This window comes from Muntiacus reevesi, chromosome 21 (assembly GCF_963930625.1).
Source record: "Muntiacus reevesi chromosome 21, mMunRee1.1, whole genome shotgun sequence".
In the NCBI taxonomy this organism is placed as follows: domain Eukaryota; kingdom Metazoa; phylum Chordata; class Mammalia; order Artiodactyla; family Cervidae; genus Muntiacus; species Muntiacus reevesi.
In genome coordinates, this window is record NC_089269.1 from 13,595,890 (window position 1) to 13,619,403 (window position 23,514).

The 23,514-nt window shown below is 40.8% G+C and overlaps 1 protein-coding gene across 1 annotated transcript in view; it reads right to left on the minus strand.

Moving 5' to 3' along the window:
* Nucleotides 1-23,514, minus strand: part of CRYBG3 (crystallin beta-gamma domain containing 3) — a 121,816-nt gene that overhangs the window by 73,144 nt on the left and 25,158 nt on the right. Inside the window, exon 3 of the mRNA XM_065913781.1 lies at nucleotides 6,003-6,424. Coding sequence (XP_065769853.1) covers nucleotides 6,003-6,424 — 422 coding nt within the window. The remainder of the gene's footprint in view (nucleotides 1-6,002; nucleotides 6,425-23,514) is intronic.

A 23,514-nucleotide genomic window follows, 5' to 3' on the forward strand; every position in this document is an offset into this window, starting at 1 on the left:
TCTCTGGGAGCTCTGATGCTATGCTATGCTCCGTTATGGTCTTTCATACACACCATTCTTTCCCCTTCTTCAATGCCAACCCCAGACAGAAACTCACACCCTCCGAGACTCAGCTCCCAAGTTATTTCTAATGCAAACCCACCCCGGGACCTGTTTACTGTTACTAGAATGGGCAGTTAGCCTCTGATCTGTGGGTACAAACGGCCCTGAGCACAGACTTGGCATAAAAAGATCTATGCACCAATTTATTTCCCCACTGACCTAGTGACTGTTTGAAGACAGACACCATATCTTCATCATCTTTGTATTTTTAAGTGCCCTACAAAAGACCTGACAAATGGTGTATGCTTAATAGCTCTGTGTGAATTAATGAATGGCTTAAGTAAAGCAATGATACTAAATGCTAAGCGATTTGTTTTCGACTTTCTTAATTGGATCCAAAAAAAGTTGATACAAAAGTGTTTTCAATTCTGCATGCTAGTTACATTTTAGTGTCTCAACTACAAAAATGTATGGTAGAAAACCCTGATGTATATTCTAACATTTTCAGGTTAAACATATAATTAACAAAACATTATAGAACTCATATGAATAACTAGGAAATCCAGTTATTCCAATAACTAAAAATGATGTTTTTTTCTCCCCAACTTTAAAGCAACACCATGAAGAATGATAGATTTGTCCGCATGATAACATACAAAGTAAACTTTTGAGATGTAAAGTCTTCATCACCTGGCCCCTTACAAATTTCTTTAATTTTAGCTGAAACTGTTTATTTCAACCTATATAACTGCTGGCCTCTAAAATCCTACCACACCACTATTGTACAAAATTTGTATTGGTTACATTCATTTATTTTTACTGTCCATTTTAAAACAGGTATAGGAGATGTGTAGAGAAAAGCTTTGCCTTGGAGAAGTGATTTCAGCTGCTGCAGGAGTCTCAGGCTAGACCAAAGACAGCTATGAAACAAAGTTAAAATGCTGGATAAGGGGACCTGTCTAAGAGAAAAAGACATATGGGTAAATTTATGTCATTGGTAAAATCCTATTTCAAAATGCATAAATTATTCAGAAAGTGCAAGAGCTTTTCAAAACAATGTATCGAGATCCAGAAGTATGAAAAATGACAAATTTTGTTTGATTTTTCTTTAAAAGTTTTTACATTTTATAATTAAAAACCTACTTTCAAGACTGCAATGTTTCCCCTCCACCCCAAAGATCTCCAAAAAGTACATGATGTCCAAAGAAACAGGCCATGAGAGAAGGATCTGAAGTTTATTCTTCATGTGTAGTAAAACTTAGGTTTTCTTACTACCAACACCATCCTAACCATTTTACTCTATATCAATCCAATAATGCAACTCTTGATCTAAAATAACTTCTATTAAAATAAACTACAGAGAAAAATCCACTCCAGGAAAATTTCAGTTCACTGTAAGAATGCCTTTTGGTAGTTTTGGAGCCCTTTGTAGGGTGGGTTGGGGGAATAATTGTTTTCCATTTGGGGAGTTTTCTGGATAATTTCAACGGAAATGATTAAATTGATTTATATGAACTAGTTTAAATTTCTGACAAGATAATCTCCAGCAGCACCCTGTATGGAAATGTTACATGCTTGTAACTAAAATATGCACTCTTTATACTAAACAACTACACTGCCACTTCTAAAGCACTGAACATCAAAGTCGCAAGCTTAGTTTCATGTATTCTAATTAGTCCCTGCAGGTATTGATGAGCCACACTCACACTCTATAAAGGGTTAGTCATGCCAACATAGTCTATTTTCTACAGCGTTCTTTCACAGGTTGTAGCTGAGTCTTCACAATTGAATAGTATTAAGAATGTAAAACTGTCCTTTGTTAAGTTTTTCCCTAATTAAGAAATAGGAGCAAAATGGAAATGTCAAAAATATGTAACTTTACAAATAAGCTAAATACGGAAAATTAAAAAGGTTTTCACAAAATAAAGAATGTATTGTCATGTGTTATGTAATTGTGCATGGAATGTGTAGCTTTTTGTATAAAAGCAGAAGTATGTGATCCAAATAATACTAATAGAAAAGTAAAATATCTAAAAAATTCAAATATTTAAGGGAATAGACGTACAGATTGAAAATGTGAAAAGGTTTTTATGCATTTTAGCCCAAACATACCTACCTATCATGTGAAGGCTTACTAAGCCTCCGGACACTACAAATGGCAGTGCTCTATCCTGGATAAATCCGACACATCTGATACTACAAAGGTCGACCAAAGACATGCATCATTCTTCAAAGAAAATTCTGTAAAAGCTGCCTGAAAATAACAGCGTTAGAACAAACGTCTACCTAATTCACTTTTAGCAAGTATGATTAAGCTACTTTTTTAGCATTAAGATTTATTTTCTTTCAAATTATATAGTTAAGGATATCTTCTCTCACAATAGGGAAGATTTTTAACTTTTCTATGTAAAGAAAAGCTGTAAAACCAGCAATTTTTATAAAACATCACAATAAAGTTTTGACAGAAGAGTTTCTCATGATGATAGGAATCTGCTGAAAATGGAAGAATTTTAGAACATTTTCAAGAATTTCAACCCAATAACAAAGTAGCTTCCTATACAAATTACACCAGAAGGCTGAGTTAAAGTGTGGAAAGCAATCTAAAAAATGTTATCAAACAGGTTTACATAAAGGCTTTAAGGATATTAACAATGACATCTATATAGCCAACTATACATAAAAACAATTACAACGCTGTGTATTATTTTTAATTAAGTGAAGATGAAATCGTTTACAATGCTTTTTGATGAGGACTTTTTACAAACACACTTCAAATTATAGCTAATAACTTGTCTAAAACTTGAAAATTGTGTTAATAGTGATTAAAGTGATGTGATGTGAAAATCATTCAGCCGTGTCTGACCCTTTGCGATCCCATGGATTATCCAGTCCATGGAATTCTCCAGGCCAGATCACTGGAGTGGGTAGCCTTTCTCTTCTCCAGGGGATCTTCCCGACCCAGGGATCTCTAGTAATTTCAAAAGTATAGATTCAATTTTAAATAAAGTTTTATATTTGAAACATGCTCATAAATGACTCAATGAACATAAATTTGAGCAAACTCTAAGAGATAGTGGAGGACAGAGAAGCCTGGTGTGCTGCAGTCTGCAGGGTTCCAAAGAGTTGGACAAGGTTGCAAAGAGCTGGACACGATTTAGCAACTGAATAACAACATGTTCTTAATAAAAATGAAATGTCCATGCTTTTAGCAAACTCATATCACAGAAATAAAACTTTAACCTTTAAAATGCAGATTCTCAAAATTATTAGTAAATATCTTCTCCAGATATATTATTGAAATAATGTCTAAAATCAGGTATAAGCAGACTGTAATTATACTGTCAAAATGCACTATTAACCAAAACAGTATTTGACTTTTATATAATAATTCCTAAACAAATTGACAGTTTCTAACAGACCATTACTAACCCTATAAGTAATTCTAAGCCTGATAACCTGTAGGATTTCTGAAGCTGGGCTGGAGAAAGCCTGTGTCTCAGTCAAAATGGGGGCCCACTGGTCTTTCTCTTTCCTCTAAGAATCACTGTTCTTTGCTGAGGTGGTTCTGGTGAACTGCCTTAAGCAATTACTCTATCATCAAGGAGGGCTTTACTAAAAAGAAGAGGCACAGTATCCTCTTCCATTTTCTGTTGTCTAATGTCAAAAGGAAATAAACCTGACCTATTAATCAAAGCCAAAGGAAAAAAAAAGAAAAACCACAAACTTTGACTCTACCCAATTCCCATGTAACCTCAAAATATGCACCATTTTAAACTGCTTTAGAGACAAAAAGTCACTCGGAGAGGTTGTTAGATGGTTGGCTGGCCCCACTCCTAGAGACTCTGATTCAGTGGGTCTGAGTCAGATAACTTGCATTTCTAATACTTCCCAGGTGATGCTGATCCAAGGACTGAACTTTGAACAGCACTGCTCTGGACAATCCTTTATTATGATGTACCCAAATTTAACTATTTGTCTGCTATTGGACATTTGTTACCAATGATGTGTTCCCACATACGTTTCAATAAACACCTTTGTATATCATTGGCAATAACCTACAAGCTTTTCAAGTTTCCTGATACATGCAGCCCTCCACTCACAGCACTGGATATGAGCATTAGCAAGTCAACTCCAACTCCTATAGAGTATTATCACTTATTACTGTTATCAGTTTAGTAGGAGAAAAGTTCTCACTTTAGTTTGCATTTCCTTGATTGCTAGTGAGAATGCATCTCTTCCTCACTTAGCTGAATGACTTTACTGTTTGCCCATTTTATTCTATTGGTGAGCTAACTAAAATGCTTGTCAGTTAAAGCATTCTCATTTGCCAATTTACTGTATTGCTTATGGTTTTGGACGTAAGAGAGTTTGAAAATTGGAAGCAATTTTGTCTACTGACGTTCTCTTTCCAGATACTTTCCATTGCTATCATGCTTAGAAAACTGCTTCCCAGCAAAATAATCCACAATTAGATGCTTTTAGCTTTGTATGTCTCGTAATCATTTTTATTCTAATTTTAATATAAAATGACATGAGTATTTAGTTTTTTTTTCTCCCAACTGCTACCCAATTTCCTCAAGTTTTCCTTTCTACATGAATACATAATGCTGTCACACTTGAAGGCTCAAATCTCAAAATATACAAGGGTCTATTTCTAGGCTGCCTATTCTGTTCCATTTAAGCGTCTAGCAGATATTATACCAGTATTACGACATCATTTCAATTAATGCGGTTTGATGGGCACATTTTAAGATCTGGCAGGGCAAGCCCCACCTCAGCATTCCTGATGGGCAAACCTGAATCCACGTGGGGTCTCAGTTCTCACAACCATAAGAAGAGTCTGTGCCTACACCTACCTTAAAAGCTTACTATGCGGAACTGGCTGAAAGCATACGCCTGTGGACACTTTGAAACTACAAAGGATCGCACAGTTCTAAGTTGTCATCTATATCTGCCTACGGCATTGGTGAGATCTTTAAATAATAAAAATAATTCTCAAGTAGAGGTTAAATTAAAATCAATGAACCAGATCCTTACTAGCTATGAATGAATACTTACATGTTACACAAAATGTCTAATGCACTCTACATTGTTATAAACATTTTCTGGATAAAAAACATTCCTTCTAGCTCATTTGAATAAAAGAATAACAAGTTAGCGCCCATTTGTTAATCAAAGAAAGAAAAAAGTGGTGGTGAAATGCTCCTTAAATTTGTGCAAGATTTGTTTCTTGGAGCTGTGAGAAAGGTTCAAAAGGCTACTTTTATAAATACAGTCAAACTTGTTCTCTTAATCCCTCTAATTGGATTCCACAAAGAAACAACATTGATAGAATGTGAACACCAATCACAGGACTACTTTTGTTCCCCAAACGCAGATACTGAACACACAGCTGGTCTGACTACAGAAGAATTCAGACAACGGGAAACACTCCCATTTAAAGAAGTCCTGAATCAGAAATAAATCCTGGGGGCTTCCTTGGTGTCTCAGTGGTAAAGAACCCGCCCGCCAGTGCAGGAGACACTGGTTCGATCCCTGGTCCAGGAGGGAACACAAGCCGTGTGGCAGCTGAGCCCACGCGCTACAACTCCCGAGCCTGGGCTCTCAGCCCACGCTCCGCAACGAGAGAAGCCACCGCAACGAGAAGTTCGTGTGCTGCAGCCAGAGAAAGCCTGCGTGCAGCACCACCACCCAGCACAGGCAAAAATTGCTAAGTAAATAAAATTATTTTTAAAAAAGGAAGTACATCTTGTACTGTGACAAAGTGAGCACCTAAAAGATATTAGTACCACCCACTAAGATAGCTCAGAAGACCCTGGATATGGTACACAGAATCATGTAATTTTTCACCTAGTAGCAGGGACATAACAATGTTTCTTCAAATCCCCTTAATGAGTAGCAGCAGAACTAAGGCTAGGTCCAAAAGCTCAATTGTTCGGCTGAGTAAATTTTAAACTTACTTCAGCGAGTCACCGGTTTCCTGTTCACTGTCTTGTGTTGTGTCCAAAGAAAAGGCATCCGAGAGTTCGGCTGAGCTGGACTCCTGCTCCTCTGCTGGAAGCGCCTGGGTTCTCAGGGGGCCACCAACACTTTCCCTTTGGCCCCCTTCCTCATGACGACTGGGATTTCGTAAGTCTTTCTCAGGTCTGTCATGTTCATCTTTGACAGAAGACTGCTTGGCTTCACCGAGAGAAGATTTTCCTGAGATATTGAATAAGTTACCTAGAAACTGGAAGAAGCTTTCTTTTGGCTGTTTATCACTTTCTCCTATTTTGGCCTCTGAAGTGGAACTGGAAAGGTCATTGGGCTTTTTGGAATCTTCCTGTGTTGGAAGAGTGATCAGCTGCTGGGCCTGGGTCCTTTTGTCCTCACTTTGGGGAATCTTGGAAAACAAAACAGAGAATGTTAAGCATCATCATTTGAAAAAAATGACACAGGCTGACTTCTAACCTATTATGTGCCACTCTCTGTGCTAAAGGCCAGGGATATTTCTGTGAATGAGATGGATGGTTGCCACTCCTTAGGAGTTTACAACCTACTAAAGGGCACCACCAGCACGGCGTTAACAGCACGATATGGTAAATGTCACAAAGGGAGAAGTACAGTCCACGTGGGAGCGCAGGGGTAACTAGTCTAGGTTTGGGGGTGGTGAGCGCGCAGGAGGTAACCTGGGGGACGGGATGTGCCCTCGGAAGGAGACGCAGACAGGGCCAGAGGGATGCCTGTACATCCCCCTCTCTCTCTGCTTCCCCCACACCCCACTACCTTCCCCAGCCCACACATCCATCATCTCTCCATGTCCAACGAGGAGTCAGCTTCTAATGTAAAGTGACTGGAGGTAAGATCGTGAAACGAGAAGAGTGAAAGGTAAGTCTGGAGGGATACGTAAAGGGGCACGTCATGGCAAACCCTCTGTGTATCTAAAGTTAGCCTTTATTATCACAGAACTCATAGACCATATGCTCATGCGCTCCACACGGACAACACCTGAACAGACTTCATCACTTCTGCATTGTGTTAACCCCTGAAGCTACCACATGGTAGAAAACTGCTTCTCAAGAAGATGAGGACAGATAGTAGCACGGTCTATCACCCGGGAGGGAAAGGCCACTATAAACTCCCGTGGTGTGCACGGGAGGGTATTTATGTCAAACCCACTCTCCCAGTTCACAGCACCCCGCCTCTCCCCTCCCTGCGAACGCGTCTCCATTCCTGCCGTGGGAACCTGCTGCCCAGCTCGGGATGGGATGCTCTGTGATGGCCTAGACGGATGGGACGGGGCGGGGGAGGAAGGACGAGAGGCAGGGGACATAGGCATGTTAACACTTGGAGCTGGTTCACTCCGTTGTACAGCAGAAACATGAGCTTATAAAGCAAATATACTCCAAATTAAAAAAAAAAAAAAGCTTAATGGTAAAACTCAAAGCCCTGATATATGCATTAACACAGAGGGTGGGCAGCACCAGGAATTCTTGCAGACGCTGACACTTTCAGGAGTGTGTTTTACCTGCTCATAATTAACCTACTAGTGAAGCACTGGAGAAGGAAATGGCAGCCCACCCCAGTATTCTTGCCTAGAGGATCCCGTGGACAGAGGAGCCTGGTAGGCTGCTGTCCATGGGGTCGCACAGAGTCGGACATGACTGAAGTGACTTAGCATGCATGCATGCATTGGAGGAGAAAATGGCAACCCACTCCAGTACTCTTGCCTGGAGAATCCCAGGGACAGAGCAGCCTGGTGGGCTCCCCATCCAGGGGTCACACACCCACAGAGTCGGACACGACTGAAGGGACTCAGCAGCAGCGAAGCACACTCCCGCTCACGTGTACACCGTGCGGCTGCGCTCTCTCCTGCCTAAAGCGCCCCTGGCTTCAGGCAAAGGGGCCAAGTCAGCCCGCCTTCCCAACATGCTCACTCACCTACTTGTACGAGGAATGCCGTCTGATAGTATCTGTCAGATGTCACACTCGCCGATCCTTACAAAAGGAGAGCTCGAGTGTGAGTCAGAATATCAGCGTGCCCAGGTGAAACCACCTTAGGCCACGGCAGGCTCACAGGAAGAAGTTTTGTAAGAGGCTGATCTTCAAGAAGGCAAGAACATCCGAATGTCATTTGTTCCCCTCCTTCCTTGTTTTAATCCAAATTCAAAACAGCTTAAAGGAGTGTTCCACTAACCACTAATAATACTTGGCATATGAATGGTTGTGGAATGTCTAGAACCCATTAGCCTAGGAAATTAATTTCAAGTGAACCATATTGCAAGGTCTGTTCCAACTTTAGGAGTCAGGACTATTTCTGAATAAACACATTAGCATTTTTCTATGTGTTAGGTCCTGAATATAACTTGTGAGTTTTTTACATCTAGAATACCACCAGCCTTCTAGAGTCAAAGTCTCACCTTTTACTGGTTTCGACTGCAACTCAATCCCACGTATCTCCACCTCATCCACCCAGCCTTCTGCTCTTTATGGGAGCCTGCTCTATAAATGAACTGCACACTCTCCTCGTGTGAACAGCTTACATGGTCTCTCAATATGACAGCAGAAAATATGCTAGATGACATTTTGAAAGTGATCATGTGTTTGTTTTTTTTTGTCCTTTACTCCATTTACTCTGTTGTAATGGCCAGCCACAATGCTTAAGTGAGCTATAGGCTACTCACTAAAATAACACCAATATTTTTAAAATGCATACAGATTCACGAGAGGGTTTTATAAAATTGGGGCACTGTTGTTTTGGTTTTTTTTTTTAAAGGAAAACAATATAATGATTACCGTTTTTGACATCAACAAAATCAAGACAAAAAACTATAAAATCAAAAATACTATTTATCTCACTGCCTCAATTATTTTTACTTACTTGACAATTCCTTTCAAAATATAATGGACTGCTTCCAACAGTATGGTACTGGCACAAAAACGGAAGTACAGACCAATGGAACAAGACGGAAAGCCCAAAGATAATCCACACACATATGGGCACCTGATCTTTCACAAAGGAGGCAAGAATACACAGTGGGAAAAGATAATCTCTCTTCAATAAGCGGTGCTGGAAGAACTGGACTGCTACATGTAAAAGAAGGAAATTAGAACACTCCCTAACACCATACACAAAGATAAACTCAAAATGGATTAAAGACATAAAAGTAAGACCAGAAACTATAAAACTTGTAGAAGAAAACATAGGCGGAACACTGTATGACATAAATCATAGCAATATCCTTTACAACCCACCTCCTGGAATAAGGGAAATAAAAATAAAAATAAGTGGAACCGAATTAAACTTAAAAGATTTTGCACGGCAAAGTTAACTATAAATAAAGTGAAAAGACACCCTCGGAAGGGAGAAAATAATACCAAATGAAATAACTGACAAAGGATTAATTTCCAAAATATATAAGCAGCTCATACAACTCAATACCAGAAAAACAAGCAACCCAATCAAAAAGTAAGCAAAAGACCTAACCAGACAATTCTCCAAAGAAGACATACAGAGGGCTAATAAACACACAAAATGATGCTTAACATCACTCATTATTAGACAAATGCAAATCAAAACTACAATGAGATACCACCTTGCACCAGTGAGAATGGCCATAATAAAAATCGACAAACAACAAGTGCTGGAGAGGGTGTGGAGAAAAGGGAACCCTCCTTCACTGCTGGTGGGAATATAAATTGACAGAGTCACAATGGAAAATAGTATGGAGATTTCCTTAAAAAGCTAGGAATAAAACCACCGTATGACCCAGAAATCCCACTCCTAGGCATATACAATGAAGAAACCAAAACTGAAGAAAATACATGTACCCCAATGTTCACTGCAGCACTATTTATAATAGCCAAGACATGGAAGCAACCTAGATGTCTTCTGACAGATGAATGGATAAAGAAGTCGTGGTACATATATACGATGGAATACTACTCAGCCATAAAAAGGAACACATCTGAGTCAGTTCTAATGAGGTGGATGAACCTAGAGCCTATTATACAAAGTGAAGTAAGTCAGAAAGAGAAAAACGAATATTGTATATTAACGCATATATATGGCATCTCTTCTGGATGCCATATATATGCGTTAATATACAACACAGACATAGAGAACAGACTTATGGACAAGGGACAGGGAGAAGAAGGAGATGGTTAGATGAATGGAGAGTAGCATGGATGCATATACGCTAATATATATAAATAGACAGCCAATGGGGATCTGCTGTTTATGACTCAGGGAACTCAAACTGGGGCTCTGTAATAACCTAGAGGGGTGGGGATGGGCAGGAGGTGGGAGGGAGATTTAAGAGGGAGGGGACTAATGTACATCTATAGCTAATTCATGTTGATGTATGACAGAAATCAAACCAATATTGTAAAACAATCATCAATCAATTTAAAAAATTAAAAAAATATATAATGGACTGTTTCCTAAGCAAGGAAAATATGTGAATGCCTTCACATTTAACCTTTTCAGAGTGATATATATATAACTTTTTAAAAAAATCACTTAATTCTCCTTCCTTTCAATAATCACTTCTTTGCTATCTCAGAATCCCTGTATCTTAAATGTAATAAGAGCATTTTCTCAGTTTCCTAGAAGTTTTTAGTTGCTTAATTTTTGCCTAATAATCCTATGAGAAATTTGTGTCAGTAATTAAAATACCTTCAACAACAACAAGAAAAGTATTTAGAGACCAAAATTAGCAGGAAAGGGCACTGTTATTAACATGATAAACCATGTATTTATATAACTACATACTAAAAGTCTGGTATAAAATAATGGCTCTTAAGCCCTCAGCCTAGACAGCAATGGAGTTCAGCCTGCCACAAGCTAGGGCCAATGTCATCTGCCAACTGGACGGTCTGCCACTGATCAAACAAGTGAGAAACAGAATGAAAACACTCAGGATTCAAGCAAACACTAATAAAACTGATTCCAGGTGTCCTCAAAGATGCTGGTACTCTCATACAAAGGCTACTTATGAAGGCATATGTATTTTGGGGAATTTAATTTTTTCCCCTACATACTCAATATTAATACAGTGTGCTTAGGTCCAAATTCATCTGTCTGTCTGTCTGTCTGTCCTCTTTGCTATGTGCCCCAAACAGGGACACACAGGAAAGCGTCAGGTACAGTGATTAATAAGACTTAGTTGTGGACTCAAGGAGCTGACAGTCTAGCAAGATACTCATCATGACATCACCATGTGGAGCACAGGGGAGCTATGTACACAATGGGTTGTGTCATGTCCGGCTCTTTGCGACCCCAAGGACTGAAATATGCCAAGCTTCCCTGTCCATCACCAACTCTTGGAGCTTCCTCAAACTCAAGTCTGTCGAGTCTATGACGCCATCCAGCCATCTCATCCTCTCTCATCCCCTTCTCCTCCTGTCTTCAGTCTTTCCTAGCATCAGGGTCTTTTCCAATGAGTCAGTTCTTTGCATCATGTGGACAAACTATTGGAGTTTCAGCTTCAACATCGGTCCTTCCAAAGTATATTCAGGACTGATTTCCTTTAGGATGGACTGGTTGGATCTCCTTGCAGTCCAAGGGACTCTCAAGAGCTTCTCCAACACCACAGTTCAGAAGCATCAATTCTTTGATGCTGAGCTTTCTTTATAGTCCAACTCTCACATCCATACATGACTACTGGAAAAACCATAGCTTTGACTAGACAGACTTTTGTTGGCAAAGTAATGTCTCTGCTTTTTAATGTGATGTCTAGGTTGGTCATAGCTTTTCTTCCAAGGAGCAAGCATCTTTTAATTTCATGGCTGCAGTCACCACTTGCAGTGATTTGGAGTCAAAAAATATAAAGGCTCTCATTGTTTTCACTGTCTCCCCATCTATTTGCCATGAAGTGAGGGGACCAGATGACGTGATCTTAGTTTTCTGAACAATGAGTTTTAAGCCAACTGTTTTGCTCTCGTCTTTAACTTTCATCAAGAGGCTCTTTAATTCTTCTTCGCTTTCTGCCGTAAGGGTGGTGTCATCTGCGTATCTGAGGTTATTGACATTTCTCCCAGCAATCTTGATTCCAGCTTGTGCTTCATCCATCCCGGCATTTCGCATGATATACTCTGCATATAAGTCATACAACCTTGATGTACTCCTTTCCCTATTTGGAACCAGTCTGTTGTTCCATGTCCAGTTCTAACTGTTGCTTCTTGACCTGCATACAGATTTCTCAGGAGGCAGGTAAGGTGGTCTGGTATTCCCATCTCTTTCGGAATTTTCCAGAGTTTGTTGTGATCCACACAGTCAAAGGCTTTGGCATGGTCATTAAAGCAGAAATAGATGTTTTTCAAGAACTCTCTTGCCTTTTCAGTGATCCAACGGATATTGGTGCTTAAGATCCCTTGGAGAAGGGAATGGCTATCCATGCCAGTATTCCTGCCTGGAGAATTCCATGGACAGAGGAACCTGGTAGGCTATATATAGTCCATGGGGTTCCAAAGAGTTGCACATATGGGAGAATCCACTGCAGAGAGGAGCTAACATTTGCGTTTGCTCCTGAAGGGCGAGGAGAGCATTTGAGACAAGGTGGAGCATGCGTCGAGCACATGGGGTGTGAAGTAAGTTTATTTTGGCAAGGGTGTCGCTGAAGAACACTCAGGCACAGAGAAGGGGGAATGAGGTCGATAAGATGACCAACTAGAAGTGGCGGATGAGGGATAACAAAGTCACAGATAACTAAGTTTTCTAAATGGGGACACTAACTAGTTAAGCCAAAGATGGACAAGGAAAACAGAAGGCAGGAGCCTTTGTGGGGGTTGGGGGAGGTGAGGCAACAAAGTAGATGTCAGACATATTCAATCTGTGGTCCCGGTGAAGCAGTCAGAGCCCAGTGAAGAGTGTGATATGGTGATATGATACCCAGCACGTCCAGGGGAAAGCAGGACTCACAAAAAAGCACTGGGGGAAGAAAAGGATTAAAAGGCAGGCACAAAGAAGGAAAACAATCAGTGAAAGAGATGGGGAAGGCCAAAACCGAACAGTCATCCCAGCAGACATTTCCAAAAGCAAAGGGGAGCAAATGGCAAATGGCACTGGGAGGCAAGGAAGATGAGGACGGCGCTTCTCACTGTTCTTCAGAAACGTGCGGCCCACTCATACCTCAGGAACTGTGCATTCACTCTTCTCCCTGCTAGCGTTTTCTTCCCCCACAGAGCTATCGACTCACACCCCCTCACCGCCCTCAGACCTTTACTTAACTGTCATCCCTTCATTGTAAGTTTCCCCAGTCACTCAGTCTAAAACAGTGAACTTCTCCACTCTGAAACTGCCTGCATCTCTTCTCTGTCTTATTTTTCTCCTATGTATTTGCTGGTATCAAGTATACATTTCACACACACACATTATTTGATATGTTTCTTCCTCCAGAAAGTAAAAGCCACAAGGACAGGGTTATTTGTCTGTTTTATTCATTGCTGTTATGCTTAGCATCTTGAAATGTGCCTGACAATAAGAGGTGTTTAAATACTTGCTGGATTCATTAACAAAGGAACTGAAGACCATAGTGAATCCCTAGGAATGCAGGAGAAATAGTCAAAACAGCTCAGGAATTCGTGAGTACAGCCCTAAACTCAAGGTGTTAAACAGTGGACACAGCAAGGAAACAGGAACACTTGGTATATAGAGAGCAACATTTCTGAGAGATTTTTTTAACTAGAAAAAGCAGGGGGAAAGGTGGCAGTTTAAGGTCCAAGACAGAAGAAAGGGCTTTTTGTTCCTGATTTATGGATCAGCTGTATACCTGATGGGGAGGGAGTAACTGCTGAACAAGATAAGGATGACAGGTTCATGAAAGAAAAGCAGAAGGTGATGAGATGAAGAGTACAGTCCTTAATATGTCTAAAAAAGGGGAAGCATAAGCCTCAGAGCATAGTAGGAATACTTCCTCTTTCAACCACAGTGATAAGGAAGCAGCTAAAGCCTGAGCAATTCTGTAAGGGGGAGAAGATGATAAGCAAGGTCGAATACGTGGCTCTGACCTCAAAAGTGAGAGGAGAGACGCTTAGCTGAAGGAGGGATGCAAAGGTGGAGCTGGGATCTGAGCTCCCCAGATAGAGAGGACTTGGAAGAGTGTTTGGGGGAATGCAGTCAGGGACTGTGATCAGGTGTACCAAGGAGCAGTCAGGGCCAATGTCGATGTCAAGGTATTCATTCTTCTCTAAGTGATGAATGGCAAGATACTGCCCTGTGCTTTGATGCAACAGTGAAAAGCAAAACAAAACAAAACCCAACAGTCCTGCTGTCATAGAGTGTACATTCCAGTGACGTCAGAACTTGTTTTCAGGTCTAATGGGCATGAGTATGTCACCTCCTTCGGTAGTCCCTAACAAGTGGCAGGTGCTGTCCCCACATGATGAATGGCACAGGGAACAAGGTCAAGATGTTCAAGGGATAGGGAGTGTCAGCCAAGCGCCTGTTGAGTGAGGAACAGTGAAGAGCCACATGACTCCTCCTTTAGAGTCTCCGGAACATGGGTTGGTCATCCCTTCTCCCCCAGGCTCTGCCTTCATCGTGCATAGCAGGCATGATTCTTCCGACACCTTGAGCCCCAGTTCCTTAGCACCCTCAACTCCGATGACCTCCACTTCTGCTGGGCCTTACTCTTTGGCTAACCCTGACCCTTGTCTTTACCCATACGCACCCAGCCTGTGGATCTCGATCTCCGGCATTCCTCAAGTGTTCACACCCTCTCATCTTTTCAGCTCTCTTACCCCACTGTGCCAGGTGCATCAGTCCTTCTGTGTCATCACAGCTTCTGGCCTCTCTTGTTCTGTCTCAGTTCCCAGAAATTTTCATCTCTTTTCTATCCAGTCATCAAATATGGCTAACACACTCAAAGCTTCTTTTGTTTGTTCTTTGGTCATCCCCACCACCCAAAATTCTGGTTTTATCTTTTCCACAAAGTAACTATGTCTTACTTAAAAATCCATGGGGATACATACAGCTAAGTGGATGTGGTCGGCCAACAATTCACAATTTACAGTTTCTGCTGGAAATCAGTCTGCAACCTCCCCATTTCCCATGGAAGCTATTTCAAACCTTTACCACATCCCTTAAGTCACGCCCCCTCCACCATCTCATCCCTCGCTGAGCAGAGGACCCTACCTTCCACTTCCCAGAGATGCTCTCTCCTAGTCCTGCCCCCAGCCCTCCTCTATCTGCATCACAGCGGCAGCATCGGTCCCGCCTCCTTCATTTGCCCTCACAATGCAGGGAGGACAACTCCCCCTCCAAGGATCCACCAAGGCACCACTTCATAGTGCTTGATGTCTTCTAAACAGCCCCCTCACTTCCTCATCTGCCCCTGTCCATAAGCCCACCATTCAAAGTTTAAGTCCAGGGAAAGATTTCTCCTTTCTTCACTACCAACCTCATTGACAGAAGTCACCAACTGTCACCATCTTCTTTCCATTTCCTCTCAGTGACTCTTTAGCCCCGGCAATCTGGCTTCAGAGACACTTTCACACTTGTTAATTCAATGTACTTTTTCTGCTCTGATCTGATGTGGTATGTCTACAGGAGGTGAGACTGGATCTGATCCTGAAAACCAACCTCCCTTTGGCTCCCGTGACATCACCCTGACGTTTCCCTTCTTCTCTCAACATTCCTTCCGCCTCCTTCTAGTTCACATCCTTCTAAGCCATCCTTTCTTTACATAGCACGTTTTTCCAGCTTCCAGCCCAGGGCTGCTTTACCTTCATGATCTTCTTAAGAGTTCTCATTTCTTACCAATCGATCTAATGATTCCCAGAAGTGTATTCTCAACTCAGACTGTATATCCAATCATCAGCTAGCCACCTGAACGCTTCACTGGAACCTCCAACTCGCACATTCAGACCGAACTTGACCATGCTGTGTCTGCATTCTTGCCCATCTTCTGTAAACTGTAACATTCCCAAGTGTTGAATAGTCAACGAAACGCCAGGACACCATGACCTCGCCCGGAGAATGCAGCTGGCGGTGAGTGACTTAACCTGTGTCCCTGCTTCCATTCCTAAAGTTCCCCAGCCTGCTCTCCAAACAAAAGCCACGGCAATGCTTCAGATTTCAAATTTGATCATCCCTAAAGGGCTCCCACGCCTGGGCACCCTTGTCAGGATAAAATCCAGACCTCCGAGCGCGGCATTCAAGGTTCTCGTGGACCGAGCTTCCATGTGCCTCCTTGATTCCATCTCTTGCCACTTGTAACGCCTACAGGGCCTGATGTCACCGTGTGTGTTCTCAGAGAGTCTGGAGACCTATTTTCTCCTCCTCTCCCCTCTTGCTTGCTCTCACCACGGGTACGTCTTTGCACAACACGATTATCACTGCTGACGCCATTGACCCCTTGCCCGCTTTGCCTGGGAAATTACTAGAACTCAAGGTTTTCAGAATGGAGACTGCCCACACACAACATAAACATGTGCGTGTGTGCATGTCTGTGTTCTTCCAATAAACAAAATCACCACAAGGTGAAGGCAAACAACGTAATGCTTTCATCACGAGGATGACTATTACCTAGATTACTAATGGTTATCCAAATTGGGCATTTATAAACTAAAACCAGTTGCCTACTAGAGAATTCAAGTTAGTTTTCTCCTAAGATATCTGGCCACAACACACTGCTTGGCAGAATCGTTCTCTGATGTCAAGACTGAGTAATTGGTGGTACCTTTTGGCAGGACTTTTGGTTCCCTGGTGGCTCAGACGGTAAAGAATCTGCCTGCAATACGGGAGACCTGGGTTGGATCCCTGGGTTGGGACGATCCCCTGGAGGAGGGAACAGCTATCCACTCCAGTATTCTCGCCTGGAGAAATCCACAGACAGAGGTGCCTGGCAGGCCACGGTCCATGAGGCCGCAGAGTCGACATGACTTTCACTTTTTTTGGCAGGACAGGGAATATGGGAACAGAAGGAAATTAGGATAAAATACACTGAATTCAACTTTGAGTCAAATCTCATACCCAGTGACATTCGTAGGAAAGGCCCATCAAGGAACCAGCTCCATCGCCCTGAAGCTCAGAACGACATACGGGGCTGGAAGGACAGCTTTGCTGTAGGCTGCGATGTAGGTGAAAGTGAAATCAACAAGGCAGGTGTGTAAGGTAAGAAAAGAAGTCGACGCCGTAACAGGAGAAAAGCCATTCCCTCCTGTTATGGTACAAAGACGTCTCCAGTGAAAACACTGGGCCACAAAAATAAATGTTTTTAATTCTAGGAGAGCTTTCTTGAGCTCCTTCCGATGTTCTCAAATCAGTATCTGCCACCTCTGGAGGCATATTTACTCACAAAAATCTAGAGTAGGTACATGACCCTTCATCCCCAGTTTCCACTCTGACGAGGTACTCCATCCCAGCACAGAGCAGGGCTAAGCGAGGTCTACGAGAGGTTGGAGTGGTAGCAAATCACACCAGACACCAGGCAACACATTCAACATTCAAGAAGGCTGGGACATCAAGGCCCCAGACCAGTGCCAGCTGCACGGACGGGCTTCAGCTCTCTGTCATGGGGACAGTAACACACATTGTCATCTCCACTTCAGGCACCTGAGGGCACTCAGTCTTTACAGAAGCAATCAAGGGGTGAGATGCTTCGACTTCTACTAAAATTCAGTGTGTGTACATGTGTTCATGAGTGCCTTCAAGTGTGACAGAAAAATCAATGCTTCTAATAGTTGATTTCCATATATTCACACAGAAAAAGTCAGCATTCTTAAACAAAGAGTTAGATTCTAAGCTGGAGTCAGACTTCACGGGACAAGAAGGCTGCTCTTTTCCTGAGGACTTCCTCTGTGTCAGCTATTGCACAGTGCAGCATGTGTTATCTCAGTTCATTCTAAAACATTTCTGTAAAATAAGAGTAAGACACCCCTTTCCTCTCTCCCCGCTGGCCCTGACTAAAGAGAACAAGCAAAGTTCAGAGAGGCTGAACAAATTTTCCAAGGTTAGAAAGCTACCACATGGAGACCTAGGATTTAAGCCCAGATACATCTGATTCCAAAGACTGTTCTTTCCATCACTGCTTGTAATTTAAAAACTTGTTCCAAGGAGGTGCCATGGCTGGCAGAAGCAGGGCGTTAGTGGCTGGCTCTGAGGCTTCAGGCTACTCATTCCCATCACCAACAGGGGAGCTTTGCTTTAACCTGTTTATATGTGGGGTTCCAAGTCCAATTATAGCTAAAATTTTTAAAAAGAGTTCTTGTGCTTGAAAAAGAAATGCTTTTGATATTAAATTGCTGTCATATGGCTATTTGCATTGCTGAGAATACAGGTAGCAAGCACGTATTAAGGCCATAATTTATTCCAAAAATTACTTCAGTAATTAAATTTCTCCTAACTATGAAAACATCCAGTATGTTTAAATTTGACTACCATTTCCCCTCTGGCCAAAATAGTGTTGAAAAAGACCAATAAGGAAAGAAGCACTACAGAAATCAAAATATGAACAAATGCATAATTTAACATATTCATCTTACTAAACAGTACTATACCCTCAATATAGGTATTGACATTAAGAATAATTTCTGACTACTTTTCTTCAGTGAGTTATTCTTGAGTCACCCTTCTACTTTTATATATCAGTAAACAGTGGCAACAATTTCAAAAGCATAGTTTTTTTTCAGTGATTTACTTATGATGACATTAAAAATAACGGCTATGAATTTATTAACAACTAACAGTAATAGGCACAATATTGATACTCCATGGTTACCCCTAGAAATGTCACAGGCATACATCAATCACTGACTTTTAAAAGATGCCAGGGCCTTCACCTACGTGGTATGACTGATTATGAGCAACAATTCCAAAATAAGGTAAGAGTCAAGCTTTACATAAAGCAGATGCTAAGCTACTGAGAACAACCCTAAAAGTCATCAATTTATTTAGGCCTGGTTTGGAGATTCTATAACCTATGATCTATATTTTATTCATTTTATTTAGCTCATGACTCAATCTGAAAACAGACTTATTGCCATAGCTTCTTTAATTTTTAAAGGGATTTCTTTTCAGTAAATTAAGTCTGGAAGTTATAAATTAAGTTCACAAATGGGAAGCATTATGGTGTAGAACTGCATCTGAATTCTCCTGCCTCCTCTCTATGACCGTGTGAGTTTGTTGAGTGACAATCTCTCCACATTTTCGACTACTAAGAGATAAAACTCTGATTAACACTGGAGACAAACCACAACACTGATTTCTTCTCTTGTGCAAAACACTCTGAAATGACAGTAAGGGTTTTTTTTTTTTTTTTTTTTTTTTTAAGTTATAAGTACAAAGAGAGGAAGAACAAAGATATTAACAGATAAGAGATTTCAGAAAAGGCTTAGATGGCAAAACCAGATGAAGCATGGTAACTGACCAGAGGAAGATTCCACCCAAGTGTCAGCAACAGGGAACTTTGACCACAGAGGGGAATAATCTATAGAAACACTGTCAACAGACCACCCGAAAAGCTCAGGATGTGAAGACCCTTGGTACCACTTAGGACAATATGAGACATGGGATCAAAAGAAGAGTTTGGTCGAATATCTCCAAATAGAGTACTTGTCACTCCAGGCTCTTCTCCCATCCCAGGCAGTTACACGATGCTCTCTACCTCCTCCCAAACAAAAATATCAATATATAGAGAGAGAACACCTCTGAAAACACCGAAGCTTTGGTGTAGACTGAATTTGAAGTATGTAGAAATGTTTGGAACTCTGACAATCAAGTCTAGAGCTCAAGAGGGATGTAGGGTAGAGATGTGAGCGCCGAAAAATGAAGTGAAGTAATGAGACTGGAAGACACCACTTTGAAAGACCAATGCTGAGGGTTGAGGACTTTGAGAAACATCCACACAAAAAGAAATTTATCCGGAAAAGAATCAGTGAAGGAAGGAGAACAAGATGGCAGAGGAGTAGGTGGACATGAAATACAACTCTGCACAGATACACCAGGAATACATCTTCAGGCCCAGAAGTGCATTCAGAACACCAGCTGAGACTGGACAGGAGTACCTGACCAGAGGAAAAGAATATATAGAACCATGCAAAAGGAGATATCAAGCCCTGAACCTCTGGAGTGGAAGAACTGACTCCAAGACCCTAGCCTACCAGAGAACTAAGCCTAGGGGTACCAAATAGTGAGAACTCACACAAAGGAAACCACTGCAACACAAGACCGGGGATCATCCAACCGCCAGTAGCACCCTGTGCAGGATGCCTCATCTAAACAACAAACAAAAGAAAAATACAAACCCAGTCATCAGCAGAGGGGAGTACCACCTCACTCAGCCTTGCCCATCAGAGGAAAAAACAAACAAACAAACAGAAACTCAGCACAGATCTCACCCTATACTAAGCTTCCACAAACCACCGGACCAACCTTAGGAGGGCAGAAACCAAAAGGAAAAAAGAATTCAACCTTGAAGCCTGGGAAAAGGAGACCTCAAACACAATAAGTTTTTTAAAAAAATGAAAAGGCAGAGAAATACTACACAAATGAAGGAACAAACTAGAAACACAGAAGCCCAAATAAATGATGAGGAAATAGGCAAATTACCTGAAAAAGAATTCAGAATGATAGTAAAGATGATCAAAAACCTTGAAAACAAAATGGAGAAAATGCAAGAATCAGTTAACAAAGTCCTAGAAGAATTAAAGAATAAACATACAGAGACGAACAATACAATTACTGAAATTAAAAATACTCTAGAAGGACTCAATAGCAGAATATGTGAAGCAGAAGAACCTATCAGTGAGTTGGAAGATAAAATGGTGGAAATAACCTCTGCAGAGCAGAATTAAATAAAAAGAATGAAAATAACTGAGGATAGTCTCAGAGACCTCTGGGACACTATTAAACACACGAACATTGGAAATATGGGGGTCCCAGAAGAAGAAGAGAAAAAGAAAAGGTATGAGAAAATTTTTGAAGAGATTATAGTTAAAAATTTCCCCAACACGGAAAACGAAAGAGTAAGTCAAGTCCAAGAGGCACAAAGAGTCCCATAGAGGATAAACCCAAGGAGAAACACACCAAGACACATACTTATCAAACTAACAAAAACTAAACACAAAGAAAGAAGATTAAAAGCAGCAAGGGAGAAGCAACAAGTAACATACAAGGGAAACCCCATATGCTTAGCAGCTGATCTTTCAGCAAAAACTCTGCAGGCCATAAGGGAATGGCAGGATATATTTAAAGTATTGAAAGGGAAAAATACACAACCAAGATTACTATACCCAGCAAAGATCTCATTCAAAATTGATGGACGAACAAAAAGCTTTTCAGATAAGCAAAAGTTAAGAGAATTCGGTACCACAAAATCAGCTTTACAACAAATGTTAAAAGGACTTAAATAGTCAACAAATACAAAAGAAGAGAAAAGATCTATAAAATCAACCCAAAACAATTAAGAAAATGGCAATAGGAGCATACTGTAAATGGATTAAATGCTTTTAATTTCACAACTGCAGTCACAATTTGCAGTGATTTTCAAGCCCCCCAAAATAAAGTCTGCCACTGTTTCCCCATCTATTTGCCATGAAGTGATGGGACCAGATGCCATGATCTTAGTTTTCTGAATGTTGAGCTTTAAGCCAACTTTTTCACTCTCCTCTTTCACTTTCATCAAGAGGCTCTTTAGTTCTTCTTCACCTTCTGCCATAAGGGTGGTGTCATCTGCATATCTGAGGCTATTGATATTTCTCCCAGAAATCTTGATCCCAGCTTGTGCTTCCTCCAGCCCAGCATTTCTCATGATGTACTCTGCATATAAGATAAATAAGCAGGGTGACAATATACAGCCTTGACGTACTCCTTTGCTGATTTAGTACCAGTCTGTTGTTCCATGTCCAGTTCTAACTGCTGCTTCCTAATCTGCATACAAATTTCTCAGGAAGCGGGTAAGGTGGTCTGGTATTCCCATCTCTTGAAGAATTTTTCAGAGTTTGTTGTGATCCACACAGTCAAAGGCTTTGGCATAGTCAATAATGCAGAAATAGATATTTTTCTGGAACTCTCTTGCTTTTTCAAAGATCCAGTGGATGTTGGCAATTTGATCTCTGTTTCCTCTGCCTTTTCTGAATTCAGCTTGAACATCTAAGTTCATGGTTCATCATGTGTTGTTGAAGCTTGACTTGGAGAATTCTGAGCATTACTTTATTAGTGTGTGAGATAAGTGTAATTGTGCAATAGTGTGAACATTCTTCAGCATTGCCTTTCTTTGGGATTGGAATGAAAACTGACCTTTTCCAGTCCTGTGGCCACTGCTGAGTTTTCCAAATTTGCTGGCAAGTTGAGTGCAGCACTTTCACTGCATTCTTAGAAAGTTCAATCTTCCAAGACTGAACCAGGAAGAAACAGAAATTATGAACAACCCAATTACAAGCACTGAAATTGAAGCCATGACAAAAATATCCCCAAAAACAAAAACCAGGACCAGATAGCTTCACAGGAGAATGCTATCAAACATTTAGAGAAGAGCTAATATCTATCCTTCTAAAAATCTTTCAAAAAATTTCAGAGGAAGGAACACTTCCAAACTCATTCTACAAGGTCACCATCACCCCAATACCAAAACCAGACAAAGACAACACAGAAAAAGAAAACTACAGTCAATATCACTGATGAACACAGATGCAAAAGTCCTCAACAAAATTTCAGCAAACAGAATTCAGCACACACCAAAAAGTTCATACACCGTGATCAAGTTGGATTCATTTCAGGAATGCAAGGATTCTTCAATATACACAAATCGATTAATGTGATACACTACATTAACAAACTGAAATATAAAAACCATATGATCATCTCAATAGATGCAGAAAAAGCCTCTGACAAATTTCAGCACCCATTTATGATTAAAACTCTTCAGAAAATGGGATTAGAAGGAACCTACCTCAACATAGTAAAGGCCATATGTGATAAGCCTACAGGAAACATTATTCTCAATGGTGAAAAACTGAAAGCATTCCCGCTAAGATCAGGAACAAGACAAGGGGGTCCACTTTCAGCACTATTATTCAACATACTTCTGGAAGTCCTAGCTACAGCAATCAGAGAAGGAAAAGAAATAAAAGGAATCCAGATCAGAAAAGAAGAAGTAAAACTCTCACTGTTTGCAGATGACATGATACTATACATAGAAAATAGTAAAGATATTGTATCAGATACTAAAGATACTAAAGATATTGTATCAGATACTAAAGATACTAAAGATATTCTATCAGATACTAAAGATCTGATACTTTATCAGATACTAAAGATAAAGTATCAGAAAATTACTAGAGCTAATCAGTGAATTCAGCAAAGTGGCAGGATACAAAATCAATACACAGAAATCACTTGCATTTCTATATACCAACAAGGAGAAATCAGAAAGAGAAATTAAGGAATCAATCCCATTTGCCGTTGCAACAAAAAGAATTAAATATCTAGGAATAAACTTACCTAAGAAGACAAAAGAACTGTACACAGAAAATTAAAAGACACTAATGAAA